Source organism: Pseudopodoces humilis, chromosome 4 (genome assembly GCF_049639895.1).
Source record: "Pseudopodoces humilis isolate 2021_Gansu_Grassland_sample_001 chromosome 4, ASM4963989v1, whole genome shotgun sequence".
In the NCBI taxonomy this organism is placed as follows: domain Eukaryota; kingdom Metazoa; phylum Chordata; class Aves; order Passeriformes; family Paridae; genus Pseudopodoces; species Pseudopodoces humilis.
In genome coordinates, this window is record NC_142203.1 from 43,335,141 (window position 1) to 43,352,841 (window position 17,701).

At 42.1% G+C, this 17,701-nt stretch overlaps 1 protein-coding gene across 1 annotated transcript; it reads left to right on the forward strand.

The window, feature by feature from the left end:
• Positions 1-6,496: 6,496 nt before the first annotated feature.
• Positions 6,497-7,051, forward strand: LOC102105799 (interferon kappa-like). The gene has a single exon (XM_005522748.1). It carries the CDS (start codon positions 6,497-6,499, stop codon positions 7,049-7,051), a length of 555 nt encoding a protein of 184 aa, XP_005522805.1.
• Positions 7,052-17,701: the final 10,650 nt, after the last annotated feature.

Here is a 17,701-nt window from a genome sequence, read left to right on the forward strand (position 1 = left end):
CATTCTTGAAAGTGTCATAGAGAAAAAAATTGTTTGATCATACAATATGAAAGGTAGTTTTCTAATGCTCTTCTAAAATCAAGTGCCTTCCAACGCTAACTGTTATATTCTAAATTAGGAGAATGTTCTTCACTGAGCGGGTTGTTCAGCACTGACTTTAACAGGCTCCCCAGGGAAACACTGACATTGGACAATGTTCTCAGGCACATGGTATGACTCTTTGGGATGGTCCTGTGCAGGTCCAGGAGCTGGACTCACTGTGGTTCCCTTACAAATCAAAAAGTCCATGAATCTGTAACACTATTAAAAAAGGTTGAATTTTCTTCCAGAGGCAATAGGATGACAAAATTTGTGCTGCTCAAGTTAGAATAACTTAGGTTGGAAAAGACTTCCAAGATCATCAAGACCAGCCACAAACTGAACAGTGCTAAATCTGCCAATCAACCATGTCCCTACCCCATCTGCACATCTTTTAAATTCCTACAAAGATGATGACTCAACCGCTTCCCTTGGGCAGTTCTAAGGCCTGACTATGTCATTTATCCCTTTCTATGAATGGATTTTTCCTAATACCCAGTCTAAACCGCCCCTGGTGCAACTTGAGCCCATTTCCTCGTCTTACCACTTGTTACCTGGGAGAAGAGACTGTCCTCCCTCACTACCACCCTCCTTGTAGAGAGCCCCCGAGCCTCCTTTTCTCCAGAATAAACACCCCCAGCTGCTTCTCACAGGACTTGTGCTCCAGACCCCTCACCAGTGACGTTGCCCTTCTCTGGACGCTTTACCCCCTCAATGTCTGTCCTGCACTGGGGGGGCCAGAACAGCACAGCACTCGAGGTATGGTGTCACCAGTGCCAAGCACAGAGGGACAATCACAGCCCAGGTCCTGCTGGCCATGCTTGCTGCTACAGGACAGCACGTCCTTGGCTAACTGGGCACAGCTGGACCATGTTCAGCTGTTGTTGACCAACACACCCAGGTCCTTTTCTGATGGACAGCTTTCCAGCCACTCTGGCCTCAGCCTGTGGCACTGCTTGGCCTTCTTGTGACCCAGCATGAGGGGCATTCTCAAGGCCAGGCCCTGGTACCTGGTCATGTTAAACCTCTTAGTACTGGCCCATTGACCCGGCCTGTCCAGAGCCCTCTGGAGAGCCTTTCTACCCTCGACATCAACACTCCCGCTCAGCTTGGTGTCACCCACAAACTAACTGAGGAGGGACTTGATCCCTTTCCTGATCACTCATAAAGAAATACCAATATAATACAAATACTCGATATAAATACACAGACCAGATGAAACATACCGATTTAAATGTGGTGTAACGGAGCTGAGGGGTGGCTCTCATAGAGAAGCTGTTGGAACTCGGTCCGTACGGCGGGGCACGGGGCTGCTCCAGGGCGGGGAGGCCCGTCCGGCGCCGGCCGCGGTCGGCGGGAGGCGCTGGCGGCAGCCGCGGCCTGCACCGGGGCCTCCCGGCTTCCAGCCCGAGTGCCGCGGGCACCGGGACGGGCAGACGGGACATGGCGCGGCAGGGTGGCAGCTCCCCCGCTTCCCGGCCCCCGCTCACTCAGGGGTCATCCACCTCAACCAGGATGAAGAGGCGGAACTTTGTTGGATTCATGGGGAAACACTGTGACAAGTGATGAGGAAAAAAGGCTGAGCTACTGAATGCCTTTCTTGTCTCAGGCTTGAACAGTAAGAGCAGTTGCCCTCTGGGTATTCGGCCCCCTGAGCTGGAAGACAGGATCTTTATAAATGACATAGTGAGGATCAAGGGCTGCTCAGCAGGTTTGCAGATGACATGAAAATGAGTGCTGCATGTGATACAAAAGGATAGGGTGCCACCCAGAGGAACCTGGACAAACCTGAGAAGTGGGCCTGCAAGAGCCCCACGTAGTTCAACAAGTCCAAAGTGCTGCACATGGACCAGGGCAATCCCAGACATGAGTACAGAGTGGGAAGTGAGCTCATTGAGAGTATCCCAGCAGAGGAGGACTTGGGCTCATGGCTGAATACTTGAACATGAGGTAACTCTGTTCTTGCAGACCAGACAGCCAGATGTGTCCTGGGCTGCATCCAGAGCAGCGTGGGCAGCAGGGCCAGGGAGGGGATTCTGCCCCTCTGCTCTGCTCTGCTGAGACCCCAACTGGAACCCTGCATCCAACTCTGGGGTCCCAGCACAGGAAGGACATGGACCTGTTGGAGAGATTCCAGAGGAGGGCCACAAAAATGATTAGAGGGATGGAGCAACTTTCCTATGAAGAAAGGCTGAAGCAGCTGTGCTTGGTCAGCCTGAAGAAGACTTTGGAGTGACCTTACAGCACTCTCCTGTACCTAAAGGGAGTCTATGGAGAAGCTGGAGAGGGACTTTTGACAAGGATATGTAGTGGTTGGACAAGAGGTAATAGCTTTAGGTTGAAGGAGGGTAATTTTAGATTAGGTATTAGGAAGAAATTCTTTAATGTGAGGCTGTGAGGCACTGGAACAGGCTGCTCAGAGAACCTGTGGATGGCACATCCCTGGCAGTGTTCATGGTAGGGTGGTGCATGGACCTCTGAGCAACCTGGTTAAGTGAAAGGTCTTCCTGCCCTTGGCAAGCGGGCTTGGAACTAGATAATCACAGGATCACAAAATCAGTTACATTGGAAAAGACCTCCGAGATCAAGTCCAACTTTTAACCAAACACCACCTTGTCAACTAGACCATGGCACCAAGGTTGCCATCCAATTATATCTTGAACATCTCCCAGGATGGTGATTTTACCACCTCCCTGAGCAGTCCATTCCAAAGCTTAGCAACACTTTCCATGAAGAAATTCTTCCTGAACCTGAGGCTGTGTCCTGTTGTCCTGACCCTAGAAGAAGCTGACCCCCACCTGCTACAACCTCCTTTCAGACACTGGCAGAGAACAATAAGGTCACTCCTGATCCTCCTCTTCTCCAGGCTAAACAACCTCAGCTCCCTCAGGTCCTCCCCACTGGACTTACAAGGTCACAAGCCATTCTACCACCTGTAAGACAGGTGGCACACACAGGTGTGTGGAAAGCATAATGGAGAAAAATATTTCTGTTTAACAGGGGCAGTGTCAAGCTAGATGGGGAGGAAGCTGTCTTGTGCCAAGCCAATCCTACCTGAACTCTTTTGTTGTACACTGACTTTTTAAAAATCAGTGTGTTTTGACTGAATGTAGAAAACAAACTGGTATCTAAAGTAGATTAAATGGTTTAACACAGGGTAGTTATAAAAGGTCAAAAGATGACCATTTTGTAGGAATGCTCTGTCTCAATGCTCCATTTACCATCCTATACACAGGTTGAATTTAGACTTTCCATTTGCGTTGGTGCCTGAGATGAAAGAACCTATGGATAGCAAATATTCATTTAATTCCTCTATGGTGTTATAAAATATTATGAAAAGTTTCCATTAGAGAAGTATTTTACAGCATTTTAAAGATGTTAGACAAAATTGTGCACATGTTTAGCTTTAGTTTTCCTGTTACGAATACATATATAGCTAGATGATCTTTTAGGAACAAATTTTTTTTTGTGAATTGAAGACTAGATAACCTTTCCAAAATAATGAACTGTTAGGTCTACTTGGAAACACAGCTGTGTTTTGTCGACTCTTTTCCTCATTTCATTCTAGCTTAGAATGGTTGCACTGTGCCTCACCCACAGCCAGAGAAATAAACATAAATCTGTGCTGCAGCTTCGTATCACTCAGTTACTCCTTCCAGTCATTACTTTTAATGAGTTGTTTGTTCCTGAATGAAGCAGTGAAGGTAGATGATTAGAGTAGATTGTGTCCTGAATCGTGCAATGTCACTACTATGCTTTGCTTAGTGCAATAATCAAGAAAGTGGCTGACTGTGGAGGAGTAGTTTATTGTTATTAGACAAACACACGAACAAAACCAAACAGAAACCAAATCCTGGTGGAACAAGTCACGTGCAACTTTCTGTGAGAAAGTGTAGACAACATGTTAAGACAGACAAGAGAATAAGACACCTGGACCTACCCAATATTCTTAAGAAACAGGGAAAAGACCATCTTTCTATTTTTTCCACTGTGACACTCAGTATGTGTGTCCTCAGATATTCACTAAGAAGGAAACCTGGACAAAACTATTTTGCAAGAGGAAAGAAAGAACATGTTTTTATTATATCTGGAAGATATAGTGAATATGACAACATTTATCTGTTTAGATCACTAGAAGGATTAAACTCATATAATGATTAGAGCTTGGGAAAAAAATACTTGTGTATAATTTATGGAAATTGTTGTACCATTAGGGAATAATTTTCTTGAAGTACACGCGTTTTTTACTGATTTCTGATGCACTTCAAGTCAGTTTTCCAAAGTAATAAATATTCCCAGTAAGTGAAAAGATTTCATCTCATGTTGAGCTTCTTGTATCCCACTCTGATTGTTGTTACTCTTTGTTGTCGTAGGTGATAGGGGATACATTTTTTCCTTACACTGGCAGTACATCCAGTCCAAGTTTGCTTAAGCAACTTTTTAAAGCCTCCCAAATACCTACAAGCTGAACATAAAGGAAGCTCTAAACCATTATCATCAATCTGCTTGGAGTGACTACCAGACTGGGAATGAAGCCAGCCACCTAGCAGTGGGTGTAACAACAGAACAAAAATACTGTAGGAATGAGGCCTAGAGCCATGATATGTCATCAAGGGATGACTGTGGGCAGGATGGCTTGCTGATGGGGTGACAGGTCATCAGGAGGATTGTAGCTGACTCTTACTGCTGCAACTGGCCAGGTGAAAGAGTGAGTGACACCAAGGCGTCCCTAATGTTTTGTGTTCCACCCTTGCACAAGATCCACAGGTTTCTCTCTCTGTATCTTTCATTAGCATACAAACTGGCTGCCCCCTCTCCACGTTCATGCAGTTCAGGCAGTAATGGTGTTCGGCTGCAGTCTCACGTTCACTTCTCCCAGATGTATGAACTGCTATTTGAAATCCTTCATGGCAGAGGATGAGAACATGAGCACCTCGCAGGCAAGTCAATGGGCTTGCTCCTCTCTCCTCCCTAAAGCAGGGACACCTCTTTGGCAGGATTTGACCCCCAGCTGTGTTGGCGTGCATCCGGGGACACTTGCACATAGCACTGTACACTTTTTTCATGTCTAGTGAATCTGTCTCCTGAAATCTAACGAGAAGCTGTAACTTGATGTCCCAACAAACTGAACTACTGGTGAACCTGAATGTGAATCATTGAATGTGAGTGGACTTAAGAGTGGCAAGTTGCTTCTAATCAGAAATTAAGCACAGCTACATCTATCCCCTCTGTTCTCTGGGGATCAGCTGGGAACCAAAACAATTTATTTTCTGCCAGTCTTCTCTACTTTTTATACAAAAAATACACAGCCAGGTCTCAGACTAAAAACCCAGTTTATCTGACCTCTTCATCCAGACAGTATGACTTACAGACTATTGCCTTTCTAATCACATATTATATTCACAGGAGACAGGGGGACAACAAAATGGCATTTAAGACTAGCTTTCACCAAAATACAATCAAAAACAGGGGCCAGATATCCCAAAGTACTGTGATAGTCATAACTGCCTCTATTATATGGCATGGGAAAGCAAATGGCTGAATTGTACTTTTTGTCATCCCTATTCATTCTCTTCCCATTTATTGTCAGAATACAGACCTGTACTCATTTGGCATTGATATCAATTATTGCTCAGTTACTCATATGAGGGAAGAAGAGTATTTCATCCAAGTACCTAACTTTTTCCCATGTCAGTGTGTTTGTATTTGCAAAGCATTTAAGGTGTCTAAGTAACATCAAGTCCTCATGTAATTAATTGTTTACGTATCTAAACATATTAATACACATTTTTATACAAACACACACACACACACACACACACACATTCCAATGATATGTATCCACAAGAAATAAGAAGTAAAAGCCAGGAGAAATAAAACATTTTTCCTGAAAGAACATAGGTAGAAAAAGATTAATGGAAGCTTGGAAGTATGAATCATGATATGGAATACAAGATGGCAGTAGTATTTAGCAGGTCCCTGACCCATAATTGAAAAGATTACTTTATTTCAGCATGTTCTTCCACTGCTAGAATATTAAGAAAACAAGTGTTTCTGTAACTCTTTATTTTGAATTCTCATTATGCATCCTATAGAATTTTAGTAGTAGAGACAACATATAATCTAACATAAATAGATATTATATTCTAGTACACAGCTGAAATGAAAATTAAGTAGCAAAACAAAACAAAACAAAAAGACTATGAAGTCATAAAGCAGAAAATGAAAGTGTTGTCAAAAGCATACACAGGGGGGGAAACCCTAAAAACCAACAAATGAAGAAAGAAAACTTCTCCTACAGAATAATTAAATGTCAAGATTTTGAAGAAATGGGAGTCTATAAATAACTTCAAAGCACCCAGCATAGCACTCAGAATTTATACACAGGAAAGAAGGAACATTAGAGCTTGTCCTTATCATGAGTGCTTTTGGCTTGATACAAATTGGCCTCATACTGTCAAGCACCACCATCATCTCCAGTCTTCAGTGCAACCACCTCCCTTTGCAGCAAAGAAAAGTGATCAAGAACAGCCTGCGACTCTTGGATAAAATGGGAAAAAAGTTTCCTGAACAATGTCTAAGAGAGAAAATGTCCTTCAGATTTCCTACACAGGTTCTACAGCCCAGGCAGAAAGAGACTGTTGGAGTTGCCATTGAAGAGATATTCCAACATATCTTCTATATCTTTAGCAAAAATCTGACTCTAGCTGCTTGGGATGGAACAGCTTTGGATCAGTTCCAAAATGGGCTTTATCTGCAGATTGAGCAATTGGAGGCATGTGTATTTAAAAAGCACACTCAACACCACCGGAGTAAAGAAGCCAGCAGGCTGAAACTGAAAAAGTACTTCCAAAAAATAGACTGTTTTCTTAAAGACAAACAACATGACCTGTGCTCTTGGGAGATCAGCCGTGCAGAAATGAGGAGATGTCTCCAATTGATTGATAAGGTGACAAGGAAGCTTAAAAACTAAGGTACAAAGATTTTAACCTCACATAATTTATAATATTTATAAACAAATAATATAAATAACATTTATTATTTGTTCTATGATATATCTTGTGGCAGTGCTCTAGTTAATTTTTATTGTATTTAAATAATTTTGCTTCTGAAATTTAATTTTGCAAATGTAATGCATTATTCAATGTAATGTAATTTGTTTCCTTGGTAAGCAAGCTGTCTACTCTAGCTATAAATTAATCCATAAGAATTTTTACTGAGGGCTACTCCCTAGGAAGATATTGCAGCCTTTGACTGACAGTGACATCTTACGGTGTTTTCTGCTGAGAAAACACACAGCTACTTTCCATCTCTATTTTACCTACATGTAGAGAATCACATATTTGTGAACGAACTTCACATCCCACGCCACACAGGAATTGCTAGATTTGTACTGATCCAGACTGCATCAAATAGAAAGTAGTACACTGCATATTTAAGTGGTCCTGACTTAGGCTGAGAATATGCATTTTTCTTTGAAAGTTTGTATCCTTTTTTCCAAGCAAGTAATTTTTTTTTTTTACATTTGAGTAATTCTGACATTTGCTTTGTTCAAAGATGTAAAGTAATTCTAGAAAGATTCGTCTATGTACTACATTTTTCACAGTAGTTATGGCTTCTGAAGTAACTTCCCAATTGGACAGTGTTACTTTTAATTGAAATATATTGCCTTTAACTGTTTGGGAGCAAGGGTTTTATTCCTTCCTGCAGTGTTTCCAATTCACTTCAACTTTTTTTTGTAGGATTATTTGAAGTAACTTTTCTGTGTAAAAGCCATATCTGCCTGTGGCACATTCTGCTTGCTCATGGGTATATTCATGGGCATATTCATCCTGGCTACTGCAACCTCAAACATCATCACCCAGTGCTGTGCTTTATTGCTGCACGAAATATGCTTCTTTCCCTTTGCTCACAAATTGAACTACATAGATGTATAGCCTTCCAATCAATTTCTCCTCCAAACCACACAGCCTTCAGTAACAATTACAATATAATCAAATTCCTTAAAACAGCTTGCAATAAAACTGAGCCTGGACTTTACCCTTGGGAAACTGTCCCTGGGTAACTCCATTTCAAACAGTGTGTTTTCCCTAATGACTTGCTATGAGGAGAACACAGCTATATCAAGTCTCTTTTACCCAAAGGATAGCATTAAAATTTGGTAATACCCCAACAACCTTAAAAAAACACCAAAACCAAAACATATATCTGTGACCACCCTGATGTATATTTGGCACTTCAGGCTTTTGGGTCTGGTGTAAAGAAGCAGAGGAGGGAGCATATCTGTTAGTTATGCTCTCAAAAGAGTTAGTGTTAGTCCTGGAGGGCTGAAATTGCCAGAGATTGGTTTAAGCCTCAGGAAAAGAACAACTTTAAAGCTTTTTCTCATCTCCAGCCATTCCGAAGAGCACCACTGAAAGTGGAGATAATAAAAAGTGTATCTAAGTGGAAAATGGACTGGTATGAACAGCAGTGATGATGCACAGGGTCTCAGGTGTCATAGATAATGACACAGGTCTCTTTTGCAGGGTGTCCATACTCTACCACTCATGGATGCAAGATACAGAAGAGATGGCAGATGTGGATCTCACGGACGAAGCTGAAATACCAGAAACAAAACCAGCTAGAAACTTCACCATGATCCAGAACAACAAAAAGGACCAAAAAACCAGAGTAAATTATTAGAGTAATTTTTCCATCTGCTGACACCCTGCTAGAAATGTTACAACAAAATATGTATTCTTTGCTTTATAACTAACAGCCCTGGAAATGGACCCACCCTGGGACTGTTTCAAATCTCATTTCTGTTGCTTGTTTTTTTAATATTTCTTCAAACCTATACAATAAAATTACATTCAGCCTTCTTGCCCTTCTGGTTCTGGTATCCTTGGGTGGCTTTTGCAATGCAGAAAACTGTTATTGAAATGGTCTTGCTTTCACTGAAATTTGGAAATAGCATGAAATATTTTTCAGCTGCTCTCTTGTGAGGGATTCCAGTTTTTATTGCCTAACTTGTCTGCAATGGGAATATGTTAATTTATGGCCCACTAATTGTTCAGAAACTTTTGTATCATTAAGTTTTCTTTTTAATTCACAGTTGTCCTTATAAATCTCCTCATCAAATAAAAATCTGTTTTGATGTATTTCAGTCAACATGTTACTTTGCAGTGCGGGAGAAAACCAGAATGGGCACTAGAGGGCAAAGTGAAATTAGAGACAAATGTAAGAATTTTAGGTGAATGTTCATGTGTTTTGGCAAGACAGTGTTTCAATCCCCTATAAGCATGCTTACCAATAAGGTGCTAAGGAATTAAAAGAAAAACTAACTATTCTTGAGAAAAAACAAGAAGATCTCAGAGATGATGGAAAGGAGCCCATAAAGCAACATTTGATTTCAATTACTTTTTGTACAGCTGTGAGGCAACAGAAATTATTTGTATTGAGACAATATCTAGAAGGCATTTAAATATGGAGACCCTGGAACAGTCATAGTCATAGGACAAATAAAAAGGAAAAACAAAATTACAAGCCAATATGCCTTTATTTTATTCTTACTTTAAAGAAGGGTAAGGACTCTTAAGCGTAAGGTAAGAAAGATGGAGATTCAGAAGATCATTTCTCTTCATCTTGCCCTCGTAACATTTTGGAGTAATATGGATTTCAATGCCATTGTGTTACCAGGGGAGCTGTATATTATGCCTCTGGCTAGCTGAAACCCTCTGGTATTTTCTCCAGTTAGTATTTTTCTATAAGTTAAACAGATGAGGCAAATACATACATAATTTCCATTATTTTCAAGTGGAAATTAATACAACAGTAAATGTGAAGTCTCAAATCCCCATGGAAAGTTTAGCATAGATGAAACAAAATCCTTCCAAGAAGGGACTGATTTTAAGCCAAGAAGCTTCATAAATTTTTCCGTAAGACTTACACACCAGTGCTGTGCAGCACAGGTTCTGGTCACAGCTGTGGCTGTTCTCCTGGCTAGTCTCACAGCACCTTGTTTATCTGTGTTGTGCTGGACTTAGCTGTGCTGCACTTTTGGGCACACTAAAAACGGCAAGTTTTCATCTATGCAGAGTTAGTTTTCTGGCATAGATTTATGGGACTGGGGTCAAAAGCCTTGTCTTCCACATGAAATTCAAGAATAGCTGCAGCAGAACTAAAGAATGCTTATTCCAGACATTATTTTGGAAAAAATTATTCACAAAGATCAGTCAACTATCAACTACAGCTGTTCAATGCACTTGGTCCATTGGTTTGGCATGCTCCATCAGCTCTGGCTTAATTTTTAAATTGGGGAAATAAAAAAAAAAAGCAAACTCAAACCAGAAGAAAATCCCCAAGCAAAACAGGACAAAAGCCTGTGGAAATAAGTCTCCAAACAATCACCCAGGATTAGCCCTTGTTGCTTGTCCTTCAGAGCAGCCCTGGGGAAGTTGCAAGGGTGGCCATGGTGGAGAAGGGAGACCGACACCAAGGCTGGGACTGTGGGTGGGAAAAGAGATCAGGAATTGCTTATGGGAAGACAGTGCCCACAGACTGCTAGATCCTGCTTGTCCTCACCCCTTCCAATCCAGTCTGCCCCTGATTAGAGCTAGCCCTAGCCTGTTTTTCCCCCTCCCAGTTGAGAAGGAACACTGGGTTCTTCCACAGAGCAATCAGAGAGAAGACAAAGAAATGAGGGTGACAAAGATACAGAGTAAATCCTGAAATGAAGTGTCAGTTCTCAGTTTTAACTGATAGAATGAATTTACTTTGCTTCAGAAATTTAATGCAAAGCAAAACAATATGAACAAAGCAAGATTGCAATTGATACTTTCCAGCAAGGTGATTACTTTTTAATATCCAAAAATCTTCTAATCCTCATATTGGCAGGTATGAGTTGTTTGTACCATCATTTCCCACATTTCTCCTGACATCACTCAGGAAGCTGCAAGGGCTTCTTCAGTGTTGAGAGCTCCCAGAGAAGCAATCATCTGACACAGAATGTGAAGACAATCTTTCTTCTCAACCTTCACCCATCTCAGTGCAAACAACCTAGCCTGCAAACTAGAGGGAAGCTGCAGTGCTGCTGTGGGGCCACCCCTCTGCAGCCACACACTGCCAACCCCACCATGCTTCCAAACACCATTCAGGCTCTTCATCAGTTGTGTCCTGAATTAATTTTTTTTCTCTCTGTATGACTTCAAAATTGAAAATCCCATCTCATGTGAACTGGTAGCTCTCTGGTTTCATTTCAGTGGAGCTGAGGAAGAAGCAGTGGTAAGTGGTGAGCAGATGAGCACAGGGAAATTCATGTCCTGCCTCAGTTCTCTACACAAGAAGCTGCAAGGTTAGTAATTTTCTAAGACTAACCTTGTTGAGCCCAAATGCTCACAGTTAGAATCTTAAAACCACATTACCTTCATCAGTGAGGAATTCACTGTTCTAAGCAAATAATATAATCTGCTATATATAATATATAATAAAAGTAAACACAATTAACACTCCCTTCTAAAAAACAATTGTTAAAGCATGGATGTGCATTTGCCAAGTCAAAATCCACACTCGGGAGATTGGCTACTGAGATTTCAAATAGTGTTATCTCGCCCCTGCACACCAGCTACCAACACGTCTACTCACTGTAACTCTTACTGTCTATACCATTCCTTAAGTGTATAATCCCTATTTCTTATCTTGGTAGACCAGAACCTGCACAACTTCCTCTGGATTTAACTGGAGTATTGTGTGTTACAGTTCCCAGAAAGGAAATATTTTGACAGACATATTTATATAAAACAGAAAGTTTTTCTTTGACAAAGTAGTAAAGCCTATTTGACTTCCACTGTTTTTCAAAATGTTGCTCTCTCTTTAAGCTATTAATATACTTTCTTTCCAAGTCTCTTTGGATTGAGTCTACTCTGTTGTGGTCTCCACTTTTTGCGAAAATCTTGCATTGGCCATAACAGACTTTTTCTTGTGATTATTATGGATGCTAAATCTGAACCACAGTGCCTGTACAAATTACAGGCCGCATAGCTTTCTCAAGTCCAGCCTGGGAAGTTTTAAGGAGGAATCAAAACAATCCTCAGGGACACAAAACAGCCTTGCAGGTATTGTTTTCTATTCCTTGTTTTCCTTGCAGGAGAAAGTCAGGGGGTGGTGAACCCCACTGACCAATGATGGTGATGTAGTGATTTACTAACCAATAAGAGTTTCCTTTCTGTACTTTCCACGAACTAATCTATATAACAAACCTAAAGCAATAAACTAGAAGATTTCTCCTGTTCTGACTCCCTTGAGAGTCCGTGTCATTCTTTCCCGCCGTTCCCAATTAGAACGACAGATTATAATTTTAATTTAATAATTAAAAATAAGTTCCTGCCACCTGCCGTAGAACTCAGTGTTGTCCTTGTGACAAGTGTTAAATCCTGTCAGAGCTACTCACTTGTATTTTAGAAGGATTTATGCTGGACATGATTACTGATCATTAGAAGTAGTTCAAGATATTAAACACTTGGATGTTTTCTATTTTTTTCTTCTTGGTTTGCTTTTATTTTTGTTTGTTTGTTTTTTAAATAAAAAAAGGGCACATCTCTCCTTCCCAGCTCCCCACAGTTCAGTATTTCTGCAAACCATTAAATTCCTAGAAAATGTCAGAAGCTGTCATCACAACTTCCGTTATGAGAGACTTGGTGAGGACTAACACTTAAATAAAGTGAAATCTCCCAGCCCATATGGCAGTAATTCCTCTTTATTACTGTAGTAAAATATTTTATGGGTTTGTGGGTCTCATCCAGAAATGAAGCTGAGGGCAGTGACTTAGGAGACACAGATACTGTAGAAACATGACTCATTTCAAAACTGGGTGTATCTTTGATATTTAGATAATCTTTTCATTGCCTCTGAGGCAAAACCTGTGAATTTCCCATGCTGCTGGGAAGAGGCTGGTTGGGAATGAGAAGGAAGGACCTGATAAAGGATAAACGCTAAGTTTTTTTAACTGAACATGAAAGATGCTATTTACACTGCTCCCTGGAAGAAAAATAAATTGTAAAAAATTGTTACCCTAAGAAGCCAGATTGTATTGTCCCTAAATATGCAGATTACTAAATTATAATAGCCTAAAAAGTCTTCCTTTGCATCATAAAAATAATTTGCTTCCGTGTGGAAAGGTTTTAATGAAAAACAGGGTTAAGGTGTGATACAGAAATACAATGGTTTGCATTTTTATCCTATGCAGAGAAGATAGTAGCTTTCTGTTGTTTACCTCAGCCTGGGGATTAGGTAGTATTGTAGCCTCAATGTTTGAAATCAGTGCCTGAAAAGAATGAATCCCTTAAATCAGCATATTCCTACAGAGTTGTGGGGCTGGTTACAAGTACACAGGTCAACCTAGAGGCCATATGACCTGTTTCCTCAGAGACTCACAGGAACTGACAAGTAAGGAGGGTAAGGCTGTCATATTTTCATCAAGTGACATCTTGGGAGGTCTGGACAGGAAAGGTAGCAAAATGCGAAAGGATGCACAGAACAGGCTGGCTGGGATCATCTTTTTTCTCCAAAAGCATTTCTAAATGTCATTTTTCACCTGATGGAATTGTAAAGCTAACTCCCCTGTCAGCTGTGCATCTACTTGGTGGACCCTTGTGGCACAATGCTTGCTCCCCTGTACAGCTCTCATCCTAAAGCAGCCAGGAGCTTCGGTGTGACTTGCCCTGTTAGATGATGCCAGCAAGTCAGCTCTGGTGAGGCAGGACCTGTTTGCAAGCCAAGGTCTCTGCTGAATTTATAAAATCTCCTGGGTGTGAGAGGTGTGAAGATGGCACAGCTGTTTCCCCATTACTTGCTTGCAGTGAAGATGACTTCTTCCCCTGTTGCCTCCACACAGCCTTCCTTTCCTCCCTAGCAGTCATGGTCACACAACACAAACATCATCCAATAGTACTCCCTGTTTAGTGCAAATAACTCCATCTGCTAGAGAGAATGGTGGCCAGTGCAGCACCACATCAGACCCATGGCCCCCAGGCACCCCAGGATTTACTCTTTAACTGAGGTGAATAGCACAACTGTGTGTGCTTACAGCTAAGCATACATTTCAGAGATGTGATTTACCAGTGCTTAAAATACCATAATCCACTAGCCAACACAGGCTTGAATTCACATAGCCAAAAACGCTAATAATGGAGGAAGTGAGACATAAAGTTAACAGGAACATTGAAAAATAATTTTTAGACACCTGGTTTCTTTTCTTAAAAACACATCTGCATATTGGTTTTACAGCAAGGATTTGGAAACAAAAGCTGTGCATAAAAGGATGTTTTAGCCTGGTGATGCTTCCTGTTTGAAGAGAATGAAATTCTTTCCACATCACATGAAGCCTTTCAGAATTGCCATTAACTTTCTACATAAAGCACCCCCTTAAAAAGATTCCTGACTCAAGCACCAAGCCCAGATAGAATGTGTTTTCCCTACCTCATGATGCAGGGAAACCAAATGCTGCTAAAATCCATTTATGTTTTGAAAAACTGGGGAGTCTTGGTCTTAACATCATAAGCAGAAGAGTCATAAAGCTTGTTTTAAGAGACGGCAGCAGCAATACACAAATAGTTTTTTGATGCTGGGTAAGTAGTTTCTATACAGAAGTCAGTCTGCAAGAGAGTAGCTGGAGTGAAGAAGAAAGTTCATTTTCTACAAGTAAAAAGGTAGATTTTTTTCCCCCATGACCTACACTCTTGTTCCTGTGTCCATTTAACATGTGTTTCAACAGTGTCATTTGGTATTTCCTTTCCTCTTAATATCTTTGCAGCATACCAAAGTGTTAAATGTTTTAATCATGAAAGCTTTTCTCAAACCCTACGTGCCTAGAAGTGTCCCTCATCCTGTCTAGTCTAATAAAAGCTGTTACCTGTTACTCTCTAATATTCACCACATTACAAAAACACCACCACAAATCACACAGCTAAAGAGACCTCCCATGTGTTTTGAAATGAAAGTTGTATGCAGAAAAAACTCTTGAATTTAGAGAAGGATATTTTGTACTAAGGCCTAGCGTTAGGTCTGGTTGGCCAGCCAGAGAAGCTATAAGCCACTGTCTGAATTGTATTCTACATCTCCCAAAGGAGAAGTTTAATATCCATGTAATAATTGATTTATAAGCCCTGTACCTTGGCTCCATCCCTGCAGTGCATTGCCACACCAATGTGTGGATTAATAAGCATTACAGTTCAGGTCAGAAGTATACCTTTGCAGTGGATTTTCTGTTCATTGCCCCTTGCCATGCCTCATCGCTCATCATGGAGTAGGCACCAACATCATTCCTTTTGGAGGACAACATCACTCCTTTCATATGCCATCATTCCAGGAGATTTTTTTTCAGCAGCGAATGAGCATCAACCCTATAGAGCCACTCTGCTGCAAAAAGAAAGCCCTCAAAATGCTTCAGTGGTGGACAGCACCTCCCCAGCACCAGTCAGATGCAGCTGCCCTGGCTGCCCCTGCCTCCTACTAGGCTGTACCAGGGGTGGCCACCACCGTGGACCCAAGGTGGAATCCAGCTTGCAAGCCCTTGCTGGCGCCCTTGTGTATTGGGTTTGCATGGCCTGGGGCTTTGGTAGCAGAAGGGGTGGGCTCTGTGAGAAGCTGCCTGAAGCTTTCCCCATGTCCAGCAGAGCCAGTCTCTGGTGGCTCCAAAGATGGATGCGCCACTGACTGGCTGGGCTAATTAGAGCTGGTGATAATGCCTCTGTGATAATAGATTTAAGAAGAAATCAAAACAAAAAATTGTGTAGTTGTAACTGTGGCCAGTGAAGCGTGGAGTGAAAACATGTGAGAAGAACAATTCTGCAGACACCAAGGTCAGTGAAAAGGAGGGACAGGAGGTGCTCCAGGCACCAGAGCTGAGATTCCCCTGCAGCCCGTGGTGCAGCCCACGCTGAAGCAGCTGTGCTCCTGCAGCCCATAGGGATCTACAATCTGCAAGGATGCAGAGATCCACTCACAGCCCATAAAGGAGGCCTGCACTGGAGCAGGCAGATACCTTGAAGGAGGCTGTGACCCTGTGGGAGGCCAGTGGAGAGAGGGCCTCTGCTGCCAGGCTGGAGGATCCTGTCCTTGCAAGGACTGCACCCCATGGAAGAGTGACCCAGGCTGAAGCAGTTTTGGGAGGACTGCTGCCTGTGGGATGGACTCGCATTGCAGCAGTTTGCAGGGAGCTGCTGCTCATCAGATAGAGCCACGTTGGAGAAGTCCATGGAGAACTGTCTCCTGTGGGAGGGACCCCACGGTGCAGCAGGGGAGCGACTTCTCTCCCCGAGCAGTGGGAGAAGCCTCGGGTGATGAACTGACCACAATCCCCATTCCCTGTCTCCTTGTGCCACTGGGGTAGGAGGTAGAGCAGGCAAGGAGGGAGGGGTGGTGGGAAGCTGTTTTTTCAAGGGTTTGTTTTACTTCTCTTTATCCTGCTCTGATTTGTTAGTAGTAAGTTCACTTCATATCTCTAAGTTGTGCCTGTTTTGCCCATGATGGCATTTGCTGAGGGATCTCTCCCAATCCTTATCTCAACCCTTGAAACCTTTGCTAAATTTTCTTTTCTCTCTCCAGCTGCAGAGGGGAATGTGTAAGCAGCTCATGGGTAGGTGCCTGGCATGGGGCCAGCGTCAGCCCACCCCCAACCCCCCCCAATTGTCACTTCAATAAGTCAACAAGTATTTTGCACATCACAAAAGTATGTGAGCTTTTGTTGCTTTTAAGTATTCGAAAAGAGCTGCTCTGTCAGCTCCTGGATCTTACAGTGGTTACAGCGAAGAGCTCCACTCCTGGCAGCATTGGTCACTCCAGCTGTCCTACCAGAGGCAGGCAGTATGGAGGCTGTTTACAAGCTTTCAGCAGTGGTATGTTTAATTGCTTAACCCTCTATTATTTCCTCCTGAGAAGGAAAAGAGTTCTTTAGCCTAGAAAATTATGATTCTGGAGCAGTGGAAATAAGCTGCAGGAAATATGGCAGGAAAGACAGTTTTAACTGTGTGACCCTTGTGCTCAGGTCTCAGGTGGGACACATAACCATGGAAAAAACAATGTCCCACTGTGCCTGCCTGATTAGGAAATCATCCACTAGCCAGGGAGGCATTTTGCACCTTTCTAGGACACCACAGGCATGGTTCTGACAGGAGCTCAGTGCCACTTGCAATAGGGATGAGATCCAGTAAGGGACATTTTAAAATCATCCTCAGTGTGCTCTTCACTTACAGTGTCAAATTTCAAATCTCACTGCAGGAGGGGGTGTGATTTCAACACAAATGCCTGTGGCAAAACTTATTTATTGGCAGAAGAGAGTTTATAAACAACTTAGGGTATTCTTCATCTGATTTATGCTGAGAAATCCCAGACACCTTGAGCAGAAGTAAACTAGGATGAACACATATTTTCACTCTGAAAGTAGTGTCTATATTTCACAGGGGCATGAAAACCCACACATTTCTATATAGTAACTAGAAAATTCTTTCCTCTATCTGAAATAATTTAAAGTTCTCCTTTTTTACTGTGCTCTCATCCATTCTTATCATTTGATGGAGTTGATAGCATTGCTGTAGTGCTGATGATTTAAGCATAAAAGAAGCATTATAATCTTGCATTTCTTCCC